This window comes from Watersipora subatra, chromosome 10 (genome assembly GCF_963576615.1).
Source record: "Watersipora subatra chromosome 10, tzWatSuba1.1, whole genome shotgun sequence".
Taxonomy (NCBI): domain Eukaryota; kingdom Metazoa; phylum Bryozoa; class Gymnolaemata; order Cheilostomatida; family Watersiporidae; genus Watersipora; species Watersipora subatra.
The window spans coordinates 59728855-59753141 of NC_088717.1; the positions used below are offsets into that span (position 1 = coordinate 59728855).

The following is a 24287-nucleotide window of genomic DNA, read 5'->3' on the forward strand; positions in this document are numbered from 1 at the left end:
CCACAGCAGTTATTCAACTTATGTATTCATCTGAGTAAAATCATGCTTAAAATATTTGAGAAGAGCTGAGGAGGTGAGAGGGATATAATACTAAAAATAAATGCACTATAGTTGTAGGAGAGGGTAAGGTTAATGAATAAGGTAAATGAATAAGATAAATGAATAAGGTAAATGAATAAGGTAAATGAATAAGCTAGAGAGATATCAGCCATCATCTATAGAATGCACAAGACACGATTTACCATCATTACATAAATACGTAATCAATATAGGCAGCGATAAGGCGCTAAACATCCCTGCATGATATCTCATTAGTTACAATAAGAAAATATAGCGTAATGTATGAAATCTCAGATGCATCTCGAATCATTTCTTCTCAATCCGCGAAGTCGTCTGAGAAAGTAGTTCTTCCTCCCCTGACACTAAAACAGAGCGAGTACAGAGCAATAGAGCGGGTGCGCATATGACCATACTCTGAGCCAGCAATCTGAACAGATGATAACACAGGGCAGGTACTTGTTGTCAATGAAAGGGTCTGTTAGTCTATTTTTATAATAAATAAACTTTTGCACAAAAATATAATGCAAGATAGTACATTGTTTAGTTACAAGTCTGTTTGTTAGTACAAGTTTACATTGCATTTAAAATGAGGTATATGAAGTGTCATCCCTTGACATCGCTGTAAGACAAAAATTGACATCACAACCAAGCTAATCAATACAACAAGAACCATCATCAGAGAAGCCTATGAACATAGATGTCAAAACTTTTCAACATATACAGTAAGGCGATAGTTTGGCGAAGACACGTGTGAGTCGTCTTGCCAAAGACTATGAGAAATGTATCAATAAACTATCCTCTACAGTTGACTGTCAACTTTACCTTTTAATACCATGTTACCCTCTATAGTTGACTGTCAACTTTACCTTTTAATACCATGTTACCCTCTACAGTTGACTGTCAACTTTACTTTTTAATACCATGTTACCCTCTATAGTTGACTGTCAAATTTACCTTTTAATACCATGTTACCCTCTATAGTTGACTGTCAAATTTACCTTTTAATACCATGTTACCCTCTACAGTTGACTGTCAACTTTACTTCTTAATACCATGTTACCCTCTATAGTTGACTGTCAACTTTACCTTTTAATACCATGTTACCCTCTATAGTTGACTGTTAACTTTACTTCTTAATACCATGTTACCCTCTATAGTTGACTGTCAACTTTACATTTTAGTACCATGTTACATTCTATAGTTGACTGTCAACTTCTTAATACTAGAAAAAGAGCAGAAGAGGGTCCGTTTGGAAGAGAGAAAGAGCAGTTACCAGAAGCAGCGGATCCCTTCACCCAAGGCACATCAGAGTGGCAGATATGAACGAGCATCAACAGGAGAGACCAGCAAGCACCAGTCTGAGTCCAGCTAGTAGCATATGAGCAAGTTTAAGTAGGGTTATGAGTTAGTGGCTTACCCATGCCTAGAATAGCAATGCGTGCTTTCAGTTTGGTTTAGTTAGAGCAGATGAGACCCGGAGGGTGCGTTCGGAAGTCTTGGTACGGGGAAGCGAGTTTGTGCCAGATGGGCAAAAGACAGGCGAGTCAATCTCCAAGCTCACGTCGGGTCTCTGCAAATATGCAAATCTTGGCTGGCACAGCAACATCTAGTCGGCATTAACAGCAGTGAGCTCTTGCAAAGTTAAATGATGGAATATGGTGTGGATGTGATAATGAAAGCAAAAGATATCTCGAAGGAGAATGGAAAGCACAACATATAACGTAAATCAAAGGTAATAAAGAAATAAACGAAAAGATGCAAGAGATTGCAAATCCATTGTGAACAACTGCTAAGGAGAGCAGAGCTCTGCGATTATTTAATTTTTAGCTGCAGCTAAACATAGCCTTAAAAAACCTACTGTTATCTCGATGTTTGAGACAGCCCACACTTATTTCCAACAACCATGTTAGAAATCTGGCTACTCCTGGAAGATGTAATAATAGGGCAAGCAGTTTTATACTAGACAAATCTTTTGTCGGCCTGGCTGAACATACTTTATGGGGGGTTGGTAGGTATATACATAGGAAATCAGAGTGTCAATCAATCAGCGTGTCAGCGGCAATCAAACCAGCAACTGAAAATTGCTTTTAATCAGACCAGACACTATTATCGAATCAAATATTCACATTATGTTTTCACTTGTAATCAATTTACTTATGTTCTAATCTGGTGAACATAGGACAGAACAGAGATGAACAGTTCATTGTTATTTGGGGAGTATGGTTGCACCTTACAAAATTTTATCACTTTGGCTGAGATATGCACGTTGAATGCTTCACTTTGGTTGCAGTTTGACCAACCCTCTAGATATACCACAGTCAATGGTTCATTTCAATCGATAGCTTATCATAGAGCAAAGCATAGAGCTTTCAGTAAATGATAGAACGAGTACATCTTTATAAAGAAACATGAACAGCATGTAATACAATGAGCGGATGAATGCTCAATGAAACGCAGGTTATGAAAGTGTACTGCAATCAGATGTGCCAAACACGTCGAGGTCGCTGTCAGTGACTGAAGAGTGCTTAGACTCGGCCGCATCCACTCCCTCAAGGAGAGTTGAGTATTTGCTAGCATCTTGCTCTGCAATAGAGTCTGTTATCATAAGCGAACCTTCTGTAGACTGGCAGCTAGCCTGACTATTCGTATCTTTTAGTCTTTTTACAGGAGATGGCACAAGGCAGGTACTCTCGTGTCGCCTCTTCGACAGCGAGTGTGTATTTGTCTTTGAGCAGATTCCAGGCTCAGTTGAAACAGAAGCTACGTTCCTGTTTTTCCAAGGATCCTTAGCACTACATACTGGAGAAGTCGGAAAGGTAAATGAAGGATGGGAAAAGATAGAGAGCGTTGTATCCCCTGTTCCATCTAATGCTGTGATTGGAGTAGATTGCAAGATGACAGATGGCTGCTGGTAGTCAATCTGGCTTATGCATCCTTTAGGAGTTGGGATTTTATTGTCACTACAATACTGGGCAAGGGCAGGTGATATAATTTGTGACATTTCTGACTTGCGCGCACTGTCAGAACAAATTTTCCTTTTTTTCCCTGCCCTGTATCGAGATGGCAGACTAGATTTCATTTTACCAATGATGGATTTACGGCTGTTAGACTTGCAGAGAGAAATGTTAGTAGCTGAGGTTAGTAGTGACTCATCATGCAGCGTGCTGTAGGAGCCAGAAGAGACGCAGCCCTAGCAAAGCAAAGCATAGTAGTGTCTAAAGAGAGAGTAATCTATGCATATGCAGACGCTAGTTAGCAGGCACTATTCTACTATTACCTCTTCCGCTATGTGGCCGACTCGCCTGGAAGAGTCCTTCACCTGTACGGCAGCAGCACCAACATACATGGAGCATTCAAGCACAGGGCTGGGGTAAATAGATAAGATATGTGGTAGACATAGGTACAACCAGAACTTAAAGAGACATGTAGGTGAAATAATTTAAATATTGGCGACTAGGAGAAGAAAACCATGCTTCAAAGGTACATACATGTACATAGATGGAAGGAAGAAGATCAGGTAGACATAAAAAGAGTAGTTAGTCCTCAAACTTAGAAGTTGGATAGAGACAAGAAGCGTGATAAAGATACACATAGGCAATGAGTTCAGGTACGGCCAAATGAACAGATTTTTTCATTGATTTCGACAGAAATCCTGAAATGAACGAAAAACAAAGAATTATTCGGCCGAAATTCATAAACTTGTCAGTGCTGTGCATGATTTCATGCGCAGAAATATAAATTTTACACCGAAATCGTTGACGAAACGCTTTTAATTGGTGGAACAAATTATTAGCGATCGCGATTTTAGCAGTTTTTGCAATTGGTACAGTCCGAGACACGTATTGCGACGCACAACAAAAGTACCAGCGCAATTCAACATAGTGCATACACGTACGATGCAACAGTTTAGATTGCACTATTGTTAGTTCTTTATCGTTCAGACATGGCTACAAATTGTTTTTTAATAATAACTATTTACTTTTAGCAGCAAAGGTTCCGTTGTAAAAAGAATTGCTATTTTTAGAGCAATCAAGCCAGTTTCATTGTATTTACTATGGTAAATCGCATTAGTATTTTTCTTGCGTGTCGTGTTATGTGCCTCGGACTATATAGATTGCAAAAGCGGCTAGAATCGTGCTTGCTGATAATTTGTTTAGCCAACTAAAAGCGTTTCGTCGACGATTTTGGTGTGCATGCTCAGTTCTGACGATTCGGTGCCTTTCAGTCAAATAATTCTGTGTTTCTCGATCAATTCGTGATTTTGGTCAGAATCAACGAAAAAATCGGCACGTGTGGCTGTACCTTTAGGCATACATCACACACTGACTAAAAAGATATACAATGTAATTTGACTATTCATAGATGTTCCAAGTGGTTGCATGGCTCACATAGTTTATGTCGATAAGCCCTTTTCCTCATGAGACACTAAGAGTAGCTATTTTATTATTTGGCATAGAATTTACCAAGTGTAACTGAAAAAAACTTCATAGTCTCCGATTTTGATGATTTTTTAATATGTTGTTGCCCATGTTGAAAACCGCTTAAATCCCAAATTCTGATCTTCTAGGGTCATCGGTTCAGGTGCTATAAGGATTTGAACTTTGACCATTTGTCGCCCGAGTTTGAGGGCATAGCACATCTAGCTGACTTTAGACTCATACTAGCTGTGCTACCCGGTGTTGCCCGGGTAATAAAAAGGTCTGGACAGAAAACTGATTTGTTTTTAACATATAACAACATTTACCATTCTAACTTTCAGACTACAGATCATGAGAGAAGTGTTTTGTGTAGTTGAAATAAATTGAGAGAAAAATAAAAACAACTGTAAAGGTTTTAAAACTTTGTCAAACAACTGTAACTTTCAAGCTATTAGCCTGGCACATTGTCAATCAAAAATTACAGTAAGCTGCTAGGCTTCTAATGACGATACTCCATGACACTGCGTCAGCATTGTTGTCCAGCAACAGTTATTCTAATAATAGCTATAACCGGAATGCAGACAGACATACAGACATTCTTTGAGAAATATATACAGATAAATTCAAGAATATACAAGTTAAAGGTCTAGATTTTTTTGTGTCCACACGAAATTTCTATATTTACACAAACAAATAGGTTTGAAATTTTTTGGATAAATAATGTGAGAGATAACTCCGACCAAAAATGACCGAAAATGCTATTTTAGCGACTATTCAAAAGCAATTATCACCCCTAAGATATAATTTGCCATTGTTTCTGTTGATATTTCTGAATTCCTCCAGACCTCAGCTATCCAAAACTAGTCTAATATTCTCTGTAGATGCATCGGGTCAGCGTCTAGAAGCCATACAAGATTAATGTCTTTGTCGAAATACTGCAAAAGTAGAGGTCAAGGTCAACATGTGGTTTCAACAAAGTCACACATTTTTTTCATGTATGCACCAATTAACGTATGCAGATTTCATTAAAACCATCAAAAGTTTGTAATTCAGACTGAAAAATGCTTAACATTGACTTCCAAATGCCCTCCAAACACCTTTGTAAATCGCCTCAATTAAATGAGATTATCTCCCCTTGTCAAACTTTAACTTGGCTGATTATTATCCTATCAAGTTCAAATTTGCTGTGTGATTGCGGTTTGTGATTGTGATAGTAATGAGCCTTAAAATAATTTCTTAACTCACATTCCTCAATGTTATCCATTGTTGTAGCTTCAAATGCATATGTTTTGCCTGAGTTGGTAGTAGATGACGGTGCCACAGTTAATAGAACACGCTCTTGTGGTACCCAACAGATGTCATCTCGCTTTGACCATGTGAAACTGTTTGTTGAGCCTTTGTGCATGAATCTCACATTAACATCATTGTTCGCTTGATCATAGCCAATTGCCATCCCCATATACCACCGACCATCATATATACAGGCCAGATATTGTCCAGGTTGAGGTGTTAAGGTATTGCTGGTAACATGTGAGTCATCAGTCTTCTCAACTTTGTATCCTTGTAGCATACATTTTTCATCAACCGGTGGTGAAAGTTTTCAAACTACAATGGCTGTTCTACTGAGCGGCCTGAACCAGTGCTGGTCCTGACAACCAATGACTCGTTGTGCTGCTTTGAACCTTGATTCCAAAATCGCTGCTTGTTCTGCGACTTCTTCAGTGGATACATAAAACACCTCCAACCCAGCAATGTTTTCCCTAGCATACTTGTACAGTTGCTCAACACTGAGCAGTTTTTCTTTCCCTGACTTAACTAACTGCTTGGAGTGACGGGCGGCCAGTTTCTTGACTACCCCGCCAATCCCATCGCATGGAGCTTTTCCATGTGAGGTGGCAAAGAAGCTCCAAGATGCTGTAAGATTGAAATCAAGCTCATGGTGAGATAAGTTGGCAAAGTTCTTGTAATTCTTGTATTGGGCACCAGATCCATCCCTGAAATAATTCACATGAGTCACTTGAGGTAGGTTTTCTTTGATGAATCTGATGAGCGTTCTCTGGAATGTATGTATGCATTCTAGAGAGCGTTCTCTAGCTCAGTACAGCGTGCTGCTCAGTGCTGTACAAGTATGCTAGGGAAAACATTGCCGGGGTGGAGATGTTTTATGTAACCACTGAAGAAGTTGCAGAACAAGCAGCGATTTTGGAACCAAGGTTCAAAGCAGCACAACGAGTCATTGGTTGTCAGGACCACTGGTTCAGGCCGCTCAGTAGAACAGCCATTGAAGTTTGAAAACTTTCACCACTGGTTGATGAAAGATGTATGCTACAAGGATACAAAGTTGAGAAGACTCATGACTCACATGTTACCAGCAATACCTTAACACCTCAACCTGGACAATATCTGGCCTGTATATATGATGGTCGGTGGTATATGGGGATGGCAATTGGCTATGATCAAGCGAACAATGATGTTAATGTGAGATTCATGCACAAAGGCTCAACAAACAGTTTCACATGGTCAAAGCGAGATGACATCTGTTGGGTACCACAAGAGCGTGTTCTATTCACTGTGGCGCACCATCTACCACTCAGGCAAAACATATACATTTGAAGCTACAACAATGGATAACATTGAGGAATGTAAGTTAAGAAAATATTTTAAGGCTCATTACTATCACAATCACAAACCGCAATCACACAGCAAATTTGAACTTGATAGGATAATAATCAGCCAAGTCGAAGCTTGACAGGGGGAGATAATCTCATTTAATTGAGGCGATTTACAAAGGTGTTTGGAGGGCATTTGGAAGTCAATGTTAAGCATTTTTCCGTCTAAAACACAAACTTTTGATGGTTTAATGAAATCTGCATATGTTAATTGGTGTAAAACATGAAAAAAATGTGTGACTTTGTTGAAACCACAGGTTGACCTTGACCTCTACTTTTGCAGTATTTCGACAAAGACGTTAATCTTGTATGGCTTCTAGACGCTGACCCGATGCATCTACAGAGAAGATGAGACTAGTTTTGAATAACTGAGGTCTGGAGGAATTAAAAAAAAACCAACAGAAACAATGGCAAATTATATGTTAGGGATGATAATTGCTTTTGAATAGTCGCTAAAATAGCACTTTCGGTCATTTTTGGTCGGAGTTATCTCCCACATTATTCATCCGAAAAATTTCAAACCTATTTGTTTGTGTAAATATGGAAATTTTGTGTGGACACAAAAAAATCCTTGAAAGATATGGATCCTAAGGACATATGGATCCTATGGACATCTAAGATCCTTGAAAGATATGGTTGCGTCAAAAAGGTCGATTTAATAAAATTGAGACCAATAAAAGGCTAAAACAGCTACAATTTGATGTCATTTTTGTCTTTGTAGACCAATCCGGTCCAGAGATATATGCATTTGAATGAGGCCATCTTATTCCAGCGGGTGCTTCATTCGTGACGTAACTAGTGATACATCTGAAAAGAGTCCACGAGCTATAAATATAAGGTCGCTTCATTAGCCAATCATCAGCACGAAATTTTTATGTAGGTCGTAATAAATGTTATCACTCGTAAAACACGTTGTCTGTGATCTCAAATTTAGGGATTTTACCCTATTATTAAATCGCATGGATATCGATATTTACTAAATTAATTAACATCGTTACTTTAATGAATTGCTCAATCGACACGTTTTATTGACGAGCAACAGAATTGTAAAAACTGCTGTAAAGTTACTGCGGAGGTGACTCCCGAGTTTTTTGAGGATCAGGTGGTTAAAGTGCTACGAAGGAAGCTAGGAGAATGAAGGTTAATTTATCTTTTACTTTGAGTCTCCTATAGATATACTGTTGAGTTTACATTCAGATTGTATTTCCCTGTTTGAGGTTATATTGTAATTTCCTGCGAGTGAGAGATACGTATGTACAGTGAGTTCTTGACGGCTTACTTTTAATCCATAGCATCTAGCAATACAATGGCTTAGATTGATGAATATACTAAAGGTAATATTTTTAGTACTCATTAATATATGTACTAATTAATAAAATTATAACTTTTTGCTATCACCAATCATCGTTTTATAACTTTTTATCGTTTCACCGAGCTATATTTGCTTCAAATTTTCTGTGGCAGTTTTATCTAGTAAATTAGATTTAGGATTTGACTTTAGATATTCACTTCTCACTTGTAGAAAGTGAAGAAAATCGATTGATCAACGCAAATCTTAATCTTCCAGAACCAAAGCTTCGAATCGTTGGCTTGGCGTACTTATGCTTTTGCTAAACATTTATTCATTTTTAAAATTACACTCGCAATCTATCTAACTCCCAATTTAAAAGCTTTCAGTAGATACGCGTTAGAATGACATATCTATGAATGACATATATTTAAGGCAATTGTTTTATTGATTACAGGATGTTTATGTGGTCCCACCAGCCGAAGCAGCTTTGTCAGTGTGGAAACTGCCATAAATGGGAAAGAGAGACTTGAATGTGTGCTGCATAAACCATGATGTTTTGTTTGAGTTTGCTGCAGTAGATGAATTTGCCCTATTGTATGAGCTGTAACTATGTGAGTGGCCACGACTTGGGCGGATATTTTTAATAAAAGCTTCATGAGATGAAATTATTTTTTGCTTGAAAAATCATATAATAAAATAATATTGTTGAAGATAATGCAAAGCATGATTTGTAGAACATTGAATATATCATAGCCCCATTGACACCTGTGCTGAACTCTTTTCTGATAAATAGATTTATGAAGTGCAATCAGAGCTGCATGGCCAGGCACTTTTGCATAGCTCGACCATTTGTTTAGTACTTGAATCAACTAATCAAATGTGACCAGTGAATTTTTTTTACACACTGATACCAATAATGACTCGATAAAGTTGACAGCTGACTATACAATGTTTATGACTTTTAAGGGTGTAGTAGGTTTCGCCAAATATTCTTTTCAAAGACGCGGCTTGCCTATCTTACTTACGGTAGTAAGAAACTAGTTTTCGGTGTGGGCAATGATATACAGCCCCACTCCAGGATAGGCGACGGGCATAATGTGGACGGGGCCTTTAGGAGGCTGTATATCGTTAGTGTGGGTAGCGACGGAATTGTGCCGATACAAAGACCTTATTCTACATAGATTGCTTGACAGAATTACCGTAGACCGGTAGAATTGGTAGTAGGTAATAAGATGTTTACACAGCATTTAGAAGAAGCTAATATGACAAGTTTTTAATTTTCCTTGTTTGAGGCCTTTGAGACATTGGTAATAAACTAATAATGTATCTGTGGCTGGATTTAAAATTTTATTCTAGCCAACACGAAGAACAAAATAAAATATATGCCAATAGAGCCGCATAGGATTAGACTTTCATCCAATAGCTGATGTGAATACGAGAGATAGAGACAAGTTGTATCATGCGTTACATCATTTTGGGCAAGTCTGGGCATGTTTTTTTGGCCTGAGCATCTTTACCGCGATCGAATTTTTTTGATTTTGATCTTCAAATATCTTGACAATGTGATCGCCTAACACAACAAACAACGTATCAACTGATAGACAAAGAAAAATACTTTCTTTTAAAATCAACTCAAATTTGACGCAACCACATCTTTAACTTGTACATTCTTGAATTTATATGAGTCTAAAGTCAGCTAGAGGTGCTATGCCCTCAAACTCGGACGACAAATGGTCATAGTTCAAATCCTTATAGCACCTGAACCGATGATCCTAAAAAATCAAAATTTGGGATTTAAGCGTTTTTCAAAACGGGCAACAACATATTAAAAATCATCAAAATCTGAGACTGAGGTTTTTTCAGTTACACTTGGTAACTTCTATGCCATTTGTGTTATGAAGTTGCAAAGACAAATTAAATCTACTGTAAAAACCTGTATTTGAAAGTCACCTTTATTTAAACGCCACCTTTATTTGAATGTCACCTTTATTTGAACACCATCTTTATTTGAATGCCAGTTTTATTTGAATGCCACCTTTATTTGAACACCATCTTTATTTGAAAGCCACCTTTATTTGAACGCCACCTTTATTTGAACACCACCTTTATTTGAACGCCACCTTTATTTGAACGCCACCTTTATTTGAACACCACCTTTATTTGAATTCCACCTTTATTTGAACGCCACCTTTGTTTGAATGCCACCTTTATTTGAGCGCCACTATGGGATAAGAGTTGAAAAATAGAGCGCCACCCTTTGATTGAACGCCACTTTTATTTGAACCCCACTTCTATTTGACCAATACTATTTGACACTCTCAATCATTACGAACCCATAATATCAAGGGATAAGTAGAAAAGTGTCCACAAAACCACACTAATGACTCGAAAACATCAATAACAATTAATTCATTCATTGTTTCTGTTCGTATCAAAGTCCGTTCGTTTTCCAACTCCAAGTCTTTAGGTTTTTTGTTAAAAACTTTGATTGCGACACCACAAAAATAATTAGTAACTATCAGGCTAATAGAATTTTCTTCTTTAACGCGGTCTTGATAGTTCGATGTGTGTAGGGAGAAGTTTCCGCATTCACAATGCAAAATGTGCTGAAAAATTTTGAGGCTAATGTTTTGAGGCTACTTTGATTACATGCGGTTTCTCTTTATTTGTGCTAGAAGTTTCTATTCAAAATGTCATCACGTAAAAGTTTTGCTCCGCTAAAAAATTGTTTGGATGCTAATATCGACCAACTCATCGGTGTAGAAAATGGGTTGAGGTCAGAAGACATTGTGGAAATTATTGAACAATCAGAAGATCAAGAAATGGTTGCAAACAGAAGCAACAATCAGAACGCAATTGGCCGAGCAAACGATGTTAATATTTTTGTTTTAAAAAAGTGAATATTTATTTTAAAATGTTAATTTTTGTTGCTGCATGCATTATAATTATGGTTTGTTTATGACACTTGTTCTTGAATATATACTTGTATCGTTTGATAAGTTATTGTTATTATAAAACTTATAAAGTTTGCAGATTTATAGCATATTATATGATAGCATGATTGCTGTAATCTGAACTCAGCTTACAATGGATCGACACTCATAACTCTTGTTCTATTGCGCATAAAAAGCCAGTTTTCGCTGCAAACTGTAGCAAACATATCGATGAGTGCAATGAGCTTTTACACAATCTTGTTAAATATAATTATAATAAGAAAATTATGCCTTCAACTTTAAAATGAAATTAATTGTATGCAACAGAGATCAAATGGCAGAGACATGTATCAGCTTGCTCGTGTATATTTATTTAAAAGTCTACGACAAGTCGGAGGTACGTTAGTGAATTTATAGCATCCAGAAGAGTAAATGTCGCACCGCCCGAAGGAGAGTACAAAATATAGGCAGCATTCAATTCACCTGTGAAAGGGTTAAATTTATCTTCCCAGCATCCTGACGAGGTGTTTGAAAAATACAACGTCACCCTTTATTTGAACATCATCTCTAATAAAGGGCCACTCTAAGGAAAGGGTTGAAAAATAGAGCGCCATAGCGTTCAAATACATTTTTCACAGTACATAAATGGGTAGCAATTGTGTGCCTTTTAGAGACTGAACATCTCCTAGTGCTCACACTCATCACAGATGATATTACCCAATTGAACCGCAGTGACATGTGACATGCAGTGACATGTAGTGTCTATCCCGCAGTGACATGTGTTTCCGAAAAAACTCAATTTCTGCAATCTTACGTTGCTCACTGCACCACACTAGCAACTAGCTCTAGGAGAGCTATGAGCGGCAGGTTTATGAAGCACACAGATATCAATATTATGGTCATAAAAATTAAGTCCATGAATACATGTAAGATGACCAGGTAACTTACATCAAGTTCCCACATGCTCGCTGCAGAAGAGATGGAGGAAGTGTCAGCTCTCCTAAGCGAGGAGCGTCTGGTTGGTGTCATCATGGTGGACACTGCCCTCTTTAGAGGTGATGAGACACCTTTCATGGTCATAGCTCGGCTCAGGCGTTTGCTAAACCTGTGAGAGGAATAAAAAGTTCTTCCTCAAGTTTACCCTCTCACGTTCTTCCTCAAGTAAATACCCTCTCATGTTTGTTTATGTAAGCTGAAGGCAACACACATATATCATCATATCATCGAGATATCATCATATCACCTCTCTTCCCTGCTCACATGTTATTGGCTGATCTTTTACATAATACTTTAAATGTGTCCGTTATTCTCATTCACTTCATCATTGGCTCTCGCTAGTGTATCTATGTGTTTAGTACCCATAGTTATAGCCCATGAAAATTTTTTTTTTATGTTTAATGAAAAAGACCAGAAAGAAAAGGTGAAGTACTTCAACAGATGCTTGCACCATGCAGCTAGGTGAGGCAACTGGTGGAAATAAGTAACATACTTGCTAACAGCTCGAGTCATCGACTTGTTACTGGCAGTGACTTCCAAAGGAACCACCATGAAGTCAGCGGCAGGTCTCGATATAATGAAAGTATCCTACATCCAAAAAGACATGGTGGCGTGAGAATACCAACCGCCGGTGTTACTATGCATTGTAAGTCTGAAAAGGATGCTGAGCTGGATGACAGCGACAATTGAATGCAAGAAAGAACAAGGATAACAACATAAGTTATAGGAAAGACAAATCAAACGCACGCTGTCGGTGCGGCAGCAGCAGTTAGCAATGTTCTTTGCAAGCACCGACATGAACTCTCGCTTGTCATAGCTCTCTGAGTCCTGGACCTGGAATGTGCAGAGACGCTCTCTTGAGTCCGTCACTTGCCGGCAAAGGAGAGCAAAAACAAGACCGCTGTCATCGATGAAGCCTCCTGCCATCATGTAAACAATGTAAGTTAACATTGCATGAAAACAGGGCATCAGCAAGATCAGTCGCAAGAGAGAGGTGCAACAAGTTAAACAGGAAGGAAAGAGAAAGGAAGACAAAATACACCGTAAGAGAAAGATTGCAATTGCACATACCGTCATTTCCAATGGTTAAATCTATGATACGTTTAATAGATGTCAGTGTGAAGAGCTCAACGTGCTTATATGACTTGGGTCTGTGAGCGCTAGTCTTGGCTCCAGACTTGCTTGCCGGACTCTTAAATGGAGTTGAGGAGGCCTTGTGTCTTCGTTTGACTATCTACACAAAGAGAGAAGGGAATACTAGTGATGGACCATTGTCACTCTTCAAGGAAAGAAAAACCAAGAAAATGGAATATTTAAGAATAAGTACCTCAAGGGTGTCAGTAAAAAGAAAGAGGGTTAAATGCTCTCCACGCCCTACAAGTTCATCTGTAACCTCGTCCACATCTATCTGGTATATGAACTTGCGACTGGCCGAAAGCAGTTTAGGCTGCAATAAGATACAGCGAGTGATGAATGCTTATGAGGGATTATACGATACCAGTATTTGACCCTATTCTAATGTGTTTCTCTATGCATGGATGTGTCGCTTTCCAACAGCGACACTGAGTCACAACAAAATGAGAGCGACATGTTTCCATGATGGCATTGCATCCCCATATGGAGGTGTATGGTTAAGCGGTATGGAAACAGTATATATGATATACTGACCGATAAGATACGAGCCTTGTCTAAGTCTATGCCCTATTTACAGGACAATGTAGACATTCAGGGCAGCTAGGTATGTCTATAATATACTCACAGGGCAGTTGTCTATGTCATGTATGATATCAAACATGGCCATTCTCCCATCAGCAATTCTTTTATCCTCATTTATGTGTTCCGTGACACCCTTGAGACTTGTCTGCGCCGATTCAAGGTTTTGGTAGTCGCTCGATTTTTTGTCAGTGTATTTGTGTATCTCTGGAAATACAGTCAGCTGTCATTTGCCTGCCTTGAATATGCAGTAAATTAGATCATAGTCACACAGTAGCTCTAACATCACTAAAGCCATATTTCATATTGCAACTTTTCAATGAGCCTCGCTAGTCGTACCTAGTATGTAGGTCACTAATAGGTCATACTCACGCTGCAGCAGTAGTTCAATTCTAGGTAGTCTCTGCACTATATTCATCATGAGATCGGGGAGAGACTGTCTCCCGCACTCTGGCTTGCGCTCACAAACTTTGATGAATGCGTAGAATCTATGGTTAGATCTTATGCATGAAGCTATTTTCTCTTTCGTCTTCTCGTAGTAGTTTACAAATGGCGGATAAGCTTGTCGCAACTGTTCTATCTACAAAAAGATGACGAACATAGAAGTATGGACACGCTCCACGAGTTCTGTAAAAGAATGAGCTAAAATATGTTGGCCAAAAGTTAGAAACTAAAACAAAGATGAGAGAAAGGATAAAAATAAAATACAGGCGAGGGAAGGGGTAGAAAAGGGGTGAAGGGGTAGAAAAGGGGTGGAAAAGGGGTAGAAACCTTTGAAAGAATAATATCAGCAACAGGCACGTCTTCAGACCAGTTGTCCAGTAGCCCTTCTAAATCACGCATAATTTCTTCATGAACTTCTAAAATCGCTGGAACCTTTCCAAATATTATTTTGCTGTCTGTGTTGGACAATATAGCTCCCCCTGGCTGATCTGTGTTTTCTGCACCATCTCTGAATATCTGCAAAAAGGAACAGTGGTGAATATTTAAAATAGCAACAGTCAACACAACCCAACAGTACAGTGACTTAATGTCAACACTCACAACTTAGCAGCAAAGTGACTAACAATCAACACTCACAAGTCAATAGTACAGTGACTCACAATCAGCAATCACAACTCAACAGTACAGTGAGTCACAATCAGCACTCACAAGTCAACAGTACTGTGACTCACAACTCAACGGTACAGAGAGTCACAATCAGCACTCACAAGTCAACAGTACTGTGACTCACAAGTCAACAATACTGTGACTCACAAGTCAACAGTACTGTGACTCACAAGTCAACAGTACTGTGACTCACAAGTCAACAGTACTGTGACTCACAAGTCAACAGTACAGCGACTCACAAGTCAACAGTACTGTGACTCACAAGTCAACAGTACAGCGACTCACAAGTCAACAGTACTGTGACTCACAAGTCAACAGTACTGTGACTCACAAGTCAACAGTACTGTGACTCACAAGTCAACAGTACTGTGACTCACAAGTCAACATTACTGTTGACTTACTGTAAGTGACAAATGTAGTGACTTACAGACAAGATGTTAGAGAGTATATTGCAGTAGTTTATTTCCGTCTGTAGAAGCTCACTGACCACCAACTTTTTAGCAGATGGTTTAGCTTTTTCTGGTGTCGGAGATTTGGGAGTCTTTTTAAGTGGTTTACCGGGAGAGGGAGAATCTGTAAGCAAGAACTAGAAATAAAGAAACGTCTCATAATGAGTTACATGCCAGCGAACAGCGTGTTCAAAATCGACATACCGAGGAGACACCCTGAGGAATCAGGTGTGCCGTCTCTGGAAAGTATTGATGACACAGTCAAAATCGACATACCTAGGAGACACCCTGAGGAATCAGGTGTGCCGTCTGTAGAAAGTATTGATGACACAGTCAGCTGATCAGCAGAAGATCGTCTGCTTTTATATGACCCAGCAGGAGTTACTTCTCCTTCAGTGGCTAGCGCCGCCAAATTCTCTCTCAAATACCTCTTCCTCTTTTTGCTTCTCTTTAAGGAATAACGAGACCGAGAAGGTGTTACCTTCATAGGACTGTTCTCATCGCCACCCTGTAAGATAAACACTACATCAAGTGTCCGATGAAATGACTGTTAATAGCCTATAAATGATCAACAGAATGGCTGAAAAGAGAGCGGAGTACACCTGAGAATTACCTACCTGCACCACAATATAAAGCCTTTCATCAGCACAGACTTCCATCTGAAGACTGGCCCAGAACCACTCGGCCTTGACAGTCGCAATAGACGGGCGTATATGACTGGGGAGAGTCTGTACGTTGTCAACAACCAGATGAGTACATTCCATGTCAGTCGAGTTGCACAGCTGACCCCCTAGAAAAGTAGCAACAAGATAGCTGTAGTGGAGTTGTACAGTTAACACCTAGAACAATAAGGTAGCTGTGGTGGAGTTGTACAGATAACACCTAGAAGAACAACAAGGTAGCTGTAGTGGAGTTGTACAGTTAACACCTAGGAGAACAACAAGGTAGCTGTAGTGGAGTTGTACAATTTACACCTAGGAGAACAATAAGGTAGCTGTAGTGGAGTTGTACAGTTAACACCTAGGAGAACAATAAGGTAGCTGTGGTGGAGTTGTACAGTTAACACCTAGGAGAACAAGGTAGCTGCAGTGGAGTTGTACAGTTAACACCTAGGAGAACAACAAGGTAGCTGTAGTGGAGTTGTACAGTTAACACCTAGGAGAACAATAAGGTAGCTGTGGTGGAGTTGTACAGTTAACACCTAGAAGAACAATAAGATAGCTGTAGTGGAGTTGTACAGTTAACACCTAGGAGAACAATAAGGTAGCTGTAGTGGAGTTGTACAGTTAACACCTAGGAGAACAACAAGGTAGCTGTAGTGGAGTTGTACAGTTAACACCTAGAAGAACGATAAGATAGCTGTAGTGGAGTTGTACAGTTAACACCGAGGAGAACAATAAGGTAGCGGTGGTGGAGTTGTACAGTTAACACCTAGAAGAACAATTGGCCATGTCCCATCGAAAGCGTGGAAACTTCCGTATGAACTTAAAACAAAATCGGCAAAATTGATCTTTGCTAAAACGCTCAAAAGAAAAAGATGTATTTTTTCTGAGCGTTTTAACTGAGGTCAAGTTTTGCCTATTTTCATTTAAAAACGTCTCGTCAGTCACATCACCTAAAACAAAACAAATCTTAAAAAATAGAAAAATGTTGATACTTTTCGATAAAAATTTTTAAAACTTCACACGAGAGGCCCGGCTGAGGCCCTACATAAGAAAAACCTGTTGGGGGCTTACACCACCCCCCTCAACATCCCCAGGTGTTCATAACTAGTCGCCTAACATTAGCCGCCCCAACTTGCAACCAGTGAATACAGGCCTGCGGTGAACTGAACCTGAGGAATCTAATTATGTTTGTTCCACTGCATTTATTTTCACATCACTATATTTTCGCACTTATCAGAGCTGCAAAATTAAGGTGCAGTGAAATTTTACTCAGTATGCTACTCACGAAACTAAATACTAGCGAAATATAGGTGTCCTAGGGTAACTACTAGCCAATTGCGCGATACTTGAATAACTACTGGCCATCTGCGAGACACTTGAATTTCCAGAGCAAATTAAGACAAACTGTGAGTAAGGGAGACAAACTAACCATTAGTCATGGCAATTTCTTCCATTTCCTTCAACTCTGACTCCGTGAAACCATGGAAGGCTATTTCACAGCTCAAAAAAGGTGGGGCTTTAAATTGCATCTGCAAGCAGAATAAGAAGGCGGAACGAGAAGGCGATGTATGCGATGTGGATAGGACGCAAAGAGAACAACCTTAATACAGAGTTTGTTACGAACCATATCAGCCGAAGTACCAGTTACCAAAGGACTGTCTCTCCTCGCCCACAGCTGATGTACCCAATCATCCTGCATTATAGGCCTACCGAAGCTGACAGCTTTCTACAAAGAGGGATAATACCCGACTAAGGCAAACCTTGTTTACCAAACAAGATCCTTGCTCAATCTTCTAACCAAGGATTGTCTATGCCTTGTAGTTCCCTTTCCTTAGTTGTTATCTCACCTTGTATTTTTCTCCTCGACAATGGTTAGCCACGACATGTGTAACACTACTGCTAAAGTCCTTCCTTATCGTACCGTTCATAAAGTGCACAAGAGATGCAAGGTTGGATATCTGCTCTCGATCGGTGAACCCAGTAAAGCATACGACTTGATCTTTCAGGGCATTGTTGTAGACAGGCTTCTTCCTCCTCACCAATATCGGCTAAAACAGAGCCAAAGAATGCAAAACAGGCTGCCTCATCCTTTAATGTGAAACTGCTACAGGGGAGTAATTTTTCTTGCTATATTATGTTGGTAGAATATTTAGATTCCCTTGCTATATTATGTTGATGGAGGACGCAGCCTCCCCTTGCTATATTATGTCAGCAGGCTATGTAGGTTCCCTCTTTGTTATATGTTAACAGATTGTCTCTCCTTCCCTACTCTGAAGGACTTACCATAACAAAATATCGAACGAATATTAACCATAGAATGGGTATCAAGATAAGCATCTCTTTAGGCCTACAAGTATCCATACACGTCAAGTTATCCTCTGCTAATCGCTAATATCGCTAATAGCAAACACCGAACTTAACTTCGAGTATAGTGAGTAAGAGTGAAAGACAGTGGTGTAAAAATAGATGAGGAGATGGAAATAAGCAGCGTGACTTACTTCAACTTACACAAGGCAAAACTTAAACTAATTTAGTTGATTTATTGTTTATATATTCTCTTATTAATTGTCATCTCAAGCTTCTTCACCATCACTTACAAAACTAATGAGATTATCAAGCGCAGCATGTGTAAATCACTCTGTCGGTAAAGACATACACCGTATAACTTGTATTTGAACGCGACCTTTATTTGAATGCCACCTTTAATTGAGCGCCACTATGAAGAAAAGGTTGAAAAATAGAGGGTCACCATTTAATTGAATGCCACTTCTATGCCACTGCCATTTAAATGCCACTTCTATTTGACCGCCATTATTTGACATTCGTGATCTTTACGAACCCATAATAGCAAGTGATCAGTAAAGAAGTGTCCACTATACCGTACTAATAATGATTCAATTACATCAATAACAATCAATTCATTCATTGTTTCTGTTTGTATTGAAGTCCGTTTTCCAAGTGCAAGTCTTAACGGTATTTCGATTGAAACTTTAAATGCAAAACCTCAGAAATAATTAGTAACTGTATTAGGCTAATAGTAGTTCCTTTTTTTAACACGGTCTTGATGTTTCGATGTATGTGAAAAATATTTTTGTATTTCTGATGGAATCTGTGCTACGTGTTTTGAGGCTAAAATTTTGATTACACACGGTTTCACTTTATTTGTGTGAGAAGTGTATAAGTACATGTATTCTAAAGTGCATCGCGTAAGTTTTGCTTTGCTAAAAAACTGTGAACGCGAATATCGACTAGCTCAGCTGTGCAAAAGAGGAGTTGAGGTCAGAAGACACTGTGGAAGGTATTGAACAGCCAAAAGAATATGAAATGGTTCCAAATAAAAACAACAATCAAAACACAATAGGCCGAGCGAATGATGCTAATATTTTTTTGTTGTAAACATGTTAATATTTGGTTCTAAATTTATTATAAATATAGTTTGTTTATATCACTTGATCTTGAATATATTTGTAGCATTTGATTATCATTCGAACTATAACTTATAAATTTGCAGATTTATAGCATATTATTTGATAGCATCATTGCAATAATCTAAACTTGGCTTACAATGAATCAGCGCTCAAAACTCCTCTTCTATTGCACATAAAATACCAGCAATGAGCGCTTACGCAACCTTGTTAAATATAGTTGTAAAACGAAAATAAGTCTTCAAATTTAGAATGAAATACCAAAACTTGAAATCTACGACAAATTGCAACGCAGGCTATAAGATTATCGTGATTTAATTGTAAGCAATAGATATCAACAGATAAAGATGTGTATCACAGCTTCCCTGTGGATATTTATTCATAGGTTTACGACAAGTTGGAGATAAGTCAGCATATATCTTGCATCCAAAAGGGTTAATGTCGCTCCGCCCAAAGGAGAGTGCAAAATATGTGACATTCGATTTGCCAGTGAAAGGGCGAAATTTATCTCCTCAATATTCTGATGAGGTGTTTGAAAAAGACAATGCCACCCTTTATTTGAACGTCACCTCTAATAACGTCACCTCTAATAAAGAGCCACCCTAAAGGAAGGGTTCAAACAGAGTTTCATGGCGTTTAAATATAGGTTTTACGGTATTTGTACAGCCAACCAACTGCAGACCTGCCAACCACAGACCAACCAGCTTCAAACCTAAAGCTTTTACTAAAAAGGAAAACCTACTGGGTCTGTAGAAGTAGAGGTGAATAAAATCTGAGGTCCAATGATGGTACAATTTTTGGCGCAGAGTTTATCAAAGACACAATCGGTAAAGTTGTCATACACCATGACTATATCACAACCCTCTTCGTAGCCTGCATACTCAATTCCTGTGTCGGAGAAACAGAGCTCGTACTGGGGACTTAGTTTCTAGAAAATAAACAGAATGATATGATACAGTGATAGATAGTGGTATGTGGTGATATAACTGTTCATACATAACACACGCATAGCAAACTAGCAGAGCAGTAAGACAGCCGTTCTTGTTGATGGACAAAAGGCACAGTATTCCTGGGTGAAGACAACTTTATGTGCTATCCAACTATGACATGATTATATGTGCATATGAGAAAATAATTACTGCAGTGTAATCTTCATTATATACAACCTATAAATAAGCAAGCTATTCTCACTATAGCGGAAATAAAACTTTGTGGTTCATGCTAATGTCCATAGTTCCATGCATAGTATAGGCGTATAGTGTTAATCATACAGTATATCCTTTTTATGATATAACAAAACTGCCGATATGCTATTCACTGAAATCCCTCTCACAACATCTGAAAGAGATATGATGCTTTCTCTCTCTCCCTTCATCCCAGTTCAGCGTTATTCGTTATAAGCTATAGTGAAAATGAAACCGGAAACAGATAGGTGATAAAATTTTAGATGGTGACAAAAGTTTAGATGACAAAATTAAAGTTTAGTTTAGAAAATACAATAAAACCTAGCTTCAAGTATGTGTTTAGTAATCTAAATTCATTTAAGTTAAATTCAACGTTTATGTTATACATCTATCTCAAAGGTAAGAATTCACTATGGTATGTACTGCACAGAGTACAACGTAAAGTTACATTTTATTGCAGATCATAACCACTAAATACATTAAAGTTATTGCAGGTAACAATAGTTACTAAGGCTAACATATAATTTTGTTACTAATCCCACGACCAAATGAGCGAAGTGAATGTTTGAGTTTTATGATAAATGCATGTGCACACAACTCACGAAAATTATTCATCAACAACGTCGCAAACCCTTGTAACAAAATCTCATCAACAAATTTAACCATTTTTCTGTGGAGTCGTTTAAGTATAATAACGATACAAAACAAATATAAACCTATTTAAATATATTACCAAGTCTTTGAAAAGTGTCGACAGTATCTTAAAACTTACCCATCTGAATGGATTATACACATATAGACAGATTAATTTGGCCGAAAATCGTTATTAAAACTTGCCAAGCCTTATTTTTATCAAAAGTAAGACCGGCAAACGAAACGCCGAGCGACAGAGAATAGAACCATTAAGTTGTGTGCATTTCATGAAAAAGTAACGTACACATTTCACCAGTCTATAGCATTGTCGAATTGCCGAAGGTTTCTGTAATTAATGTAGAAGTACTGAAATGTAATTGTTTCCTAATTGGCCGATTTCAAAGTAACTGACATTTTAGACACTTTTGAGTACTTTGGTATTCTAACTGATGTCCAACGCAGTGAAAGTAAAGGACGATGATATTTTTTCTAACGATTCTTATGAGATTATTACAATATTTAATTATAAATATGGATGACTATTGAAGTGTTATAGTCACACTAACAACATCGATGATGGGCAATATAATACTGTTATTATTTTTTCTGAATAGTTTTGTTAAATAGATTTTCTAAAAACCTATATATAAATATCACAACTTCTTGATATTGTTAGCTATGACGTTTTGAAATGTAAACAAAATTGTGCATTGGTTTTCTATTATTACTGTATTACTATATTAATAATATTGGTTATTCTAATAATATCAGCGCATTTTACTTCTAATATTGCATTCCTCCTATTGCAGGGGAGAGATGTAAGCATATAATATTTTCCTTTCATTATTGCTGTTTGTTGTACATAATAACACCCACACCCAGTCCATTACAGCTACCATTGCAGTTATCCTATTGCACTGCAGTGCCATTTGACTGCTAATATTGCATTTCTCAGCCATCAGTACCCTTTCTTTTTTCCAATATCACTTTGGTCATGGGCTGTATGACAGGGGAATTTCTAGTTTTTAATATGTACAGCATGTGTATAAAACTTTTAGCTTTTACCAGGGGATTACATGTTTACTATAGGCTTCTATACCCCTCTATACGAAACTTTGGCCTTATGATGCCAAAGTTGGAACGAATCAAAATCGTATGGTGAGGGTTCACTGTACCTACCTGAGCGGCCTCTCGCAGAGACCTATTCTTTACACATCTTTCTCCTACTAGAACCAACTTGTCTTGCGAGACTTCCATTTTCTCAGCTGTTAATGGTAAAAACATTTCATAGAAAGGCTTGCACCATAACGAAGAGCAGGAATGTATGTGACCTAACATGTGATAACGTATGCAATATGTCAATCTAGTAGAGGGTTATAAAAACTTCACACATTAACCCATCAATAGGAAATATGTAAACTAATACAAAACAGAAAAAAAACTTTTTCACTTGGTGAGTTTTTATTGACTGATCTCCAAAATAATGGTAGACCAGCTGTAGGTACATACAGCATTGCCACAATTGTATTTTTGTAAACATTAAAGTGGCTTATCTCACAACTAGATAGTACCTGTTGGTAGTGATTCATGCTAATAATTTCAAAGCCAACTCGATGACCAAACCTAGTGTTTGAAATTCAATACAGTGTCGGCGCTTACTTTAATTTATTTTGTAATTTTTCACACAAATTGCTAGATTTTGAATGACAGATGCTACTTCCTACATGAATAATGTATTGGCAAGAAGACTAAAACAACAAACCACGGCAAAACTCGTTAGTAACCATTTAAAACAATAAATTATTTAGCATAAAACAAAATATATATATGTAGTATCAAAACAGAAGCATAAGAAAATTGAAACCTAACAGCTATTGATAATGATTTACCACGAGATGCGTTAAAATACAAAAAAATAATATTCTTCTGTTACTAAAGCAATATTGTTTAAATTAACATATTAAGGGGCGTTATTGAATAATTGACTGGCAAAATCATATGCCCTGAAAGGGACGCGAAACAACACACACAACATGTTTCAGCTAAATATTTGCTTTCACATATGCTTGCTTTTACATCTGCATTCAGTTTTGGCTACTGGTAAAATAAATGCATTTACAATCCGTTAGACAGGAATAATATGCATGCGAAACCAAAAGGAAAAGAAAGCTATACTACTGCTACTTACAAAGATCAAGAATATATTTAATTCATGCGATGATTACTTTAAAGTTAATAACGTAAAATAAATAAGTAGAATCCTATTACGAAATTAGTTTTATTCGATGTCCAGAATTATTTTCTAGAGCTACATCATCCATTCCGTTAAATGTGCGGTGCGACAAATTTGGCTAACTTAAATTTTCCGGATATTAACTGCAACGCGAGGTGATTGGCCCGAAATATATTTAAAACCGTGTCTTATTGGACGAACATAATCATTTGTGGCGATTACAATATTGTCGCACTTTACAAAGACTTTTTAGGCATGTTAAAATTTTGGTGAATGCGTTGGATTGGGATGTCGAAACTTATTTTTATTTTAGCTAATAATTTTAGGAATGGTCAAACTCGTTATTGTAATTATTTTAGCATTATCTATTTGTGGTATGTTTATCCAACATTCAATAAGCAACAAGTCACTAGTACTTTTATTCAACGCCAAAACGCAATTGAACTCTTAGTCCATGTATATAGTTTCACACAAAGTCATTGCGCAAGCATAGCGCAATGTAAGCATT

General features: G+C 37.9%; 1 protein-coding gene across 3 annotated transcripts; it reads right to left on the bottom strand.

The window, feature by feature from the left end:
- Positions 1 to 34: 34 nt before the first annotated feature.
- LOC137405871 (protein ECT2-like) lies at positions 35 to 23859 on the bottom strand. 3 transcript variants are annotated; one of them, XM_068092307.1, is made up of 19 exons: positions 23772 to 23859; positions 22726 to 22811; positions 20472 to 20657; positions 18152 to 18352; positions 17929 to 18030; positions 17734 to 17833; positions 16257 to 16429; positions 15916 to 16147; positions 15618 to 15763; positions 14852 to 15040; positions 14453 to 14660; positions 14127 to 14287; positions 13695 to 13814; positions 13439 to 13601; positions 13115 to 13287; positions 12861 to 12955; positions 12320 to 12476; positions 1478 to 1630; positions 35 to 422 (listed from the first exon to the last, which is right to left on the bottom strand). In XM_068092307.1, the coding sequence occupies exons 2-18, from the start codon at positions 22801 to 22803 to the stop codon at positions 1505 to 1507; spliced, it is 2610 nt and encodes an 869-aa protein (XP_067948408.1). In that variant the 5' UTR covers positions 22804 to 22811; positions 23772 to 23859; the 3' UTR covers positions 35 to 422; positions 1478 to 1504. The 3 variants fall into 3 exon arrangements, with proteins under 3 accessions (XP_067948408.1, XP_067948409.1, XP_067948410.1); XM_068092308.1 differs by lacking the exon at positions 1478 to 1630 and adding an exon at positions 3338 to 3379; XM_068092309.1 differs by lacking the exon at positions 1478 to 1630.
- Positions 23860 to 24287: the final 428 nt, after the last annotated feature.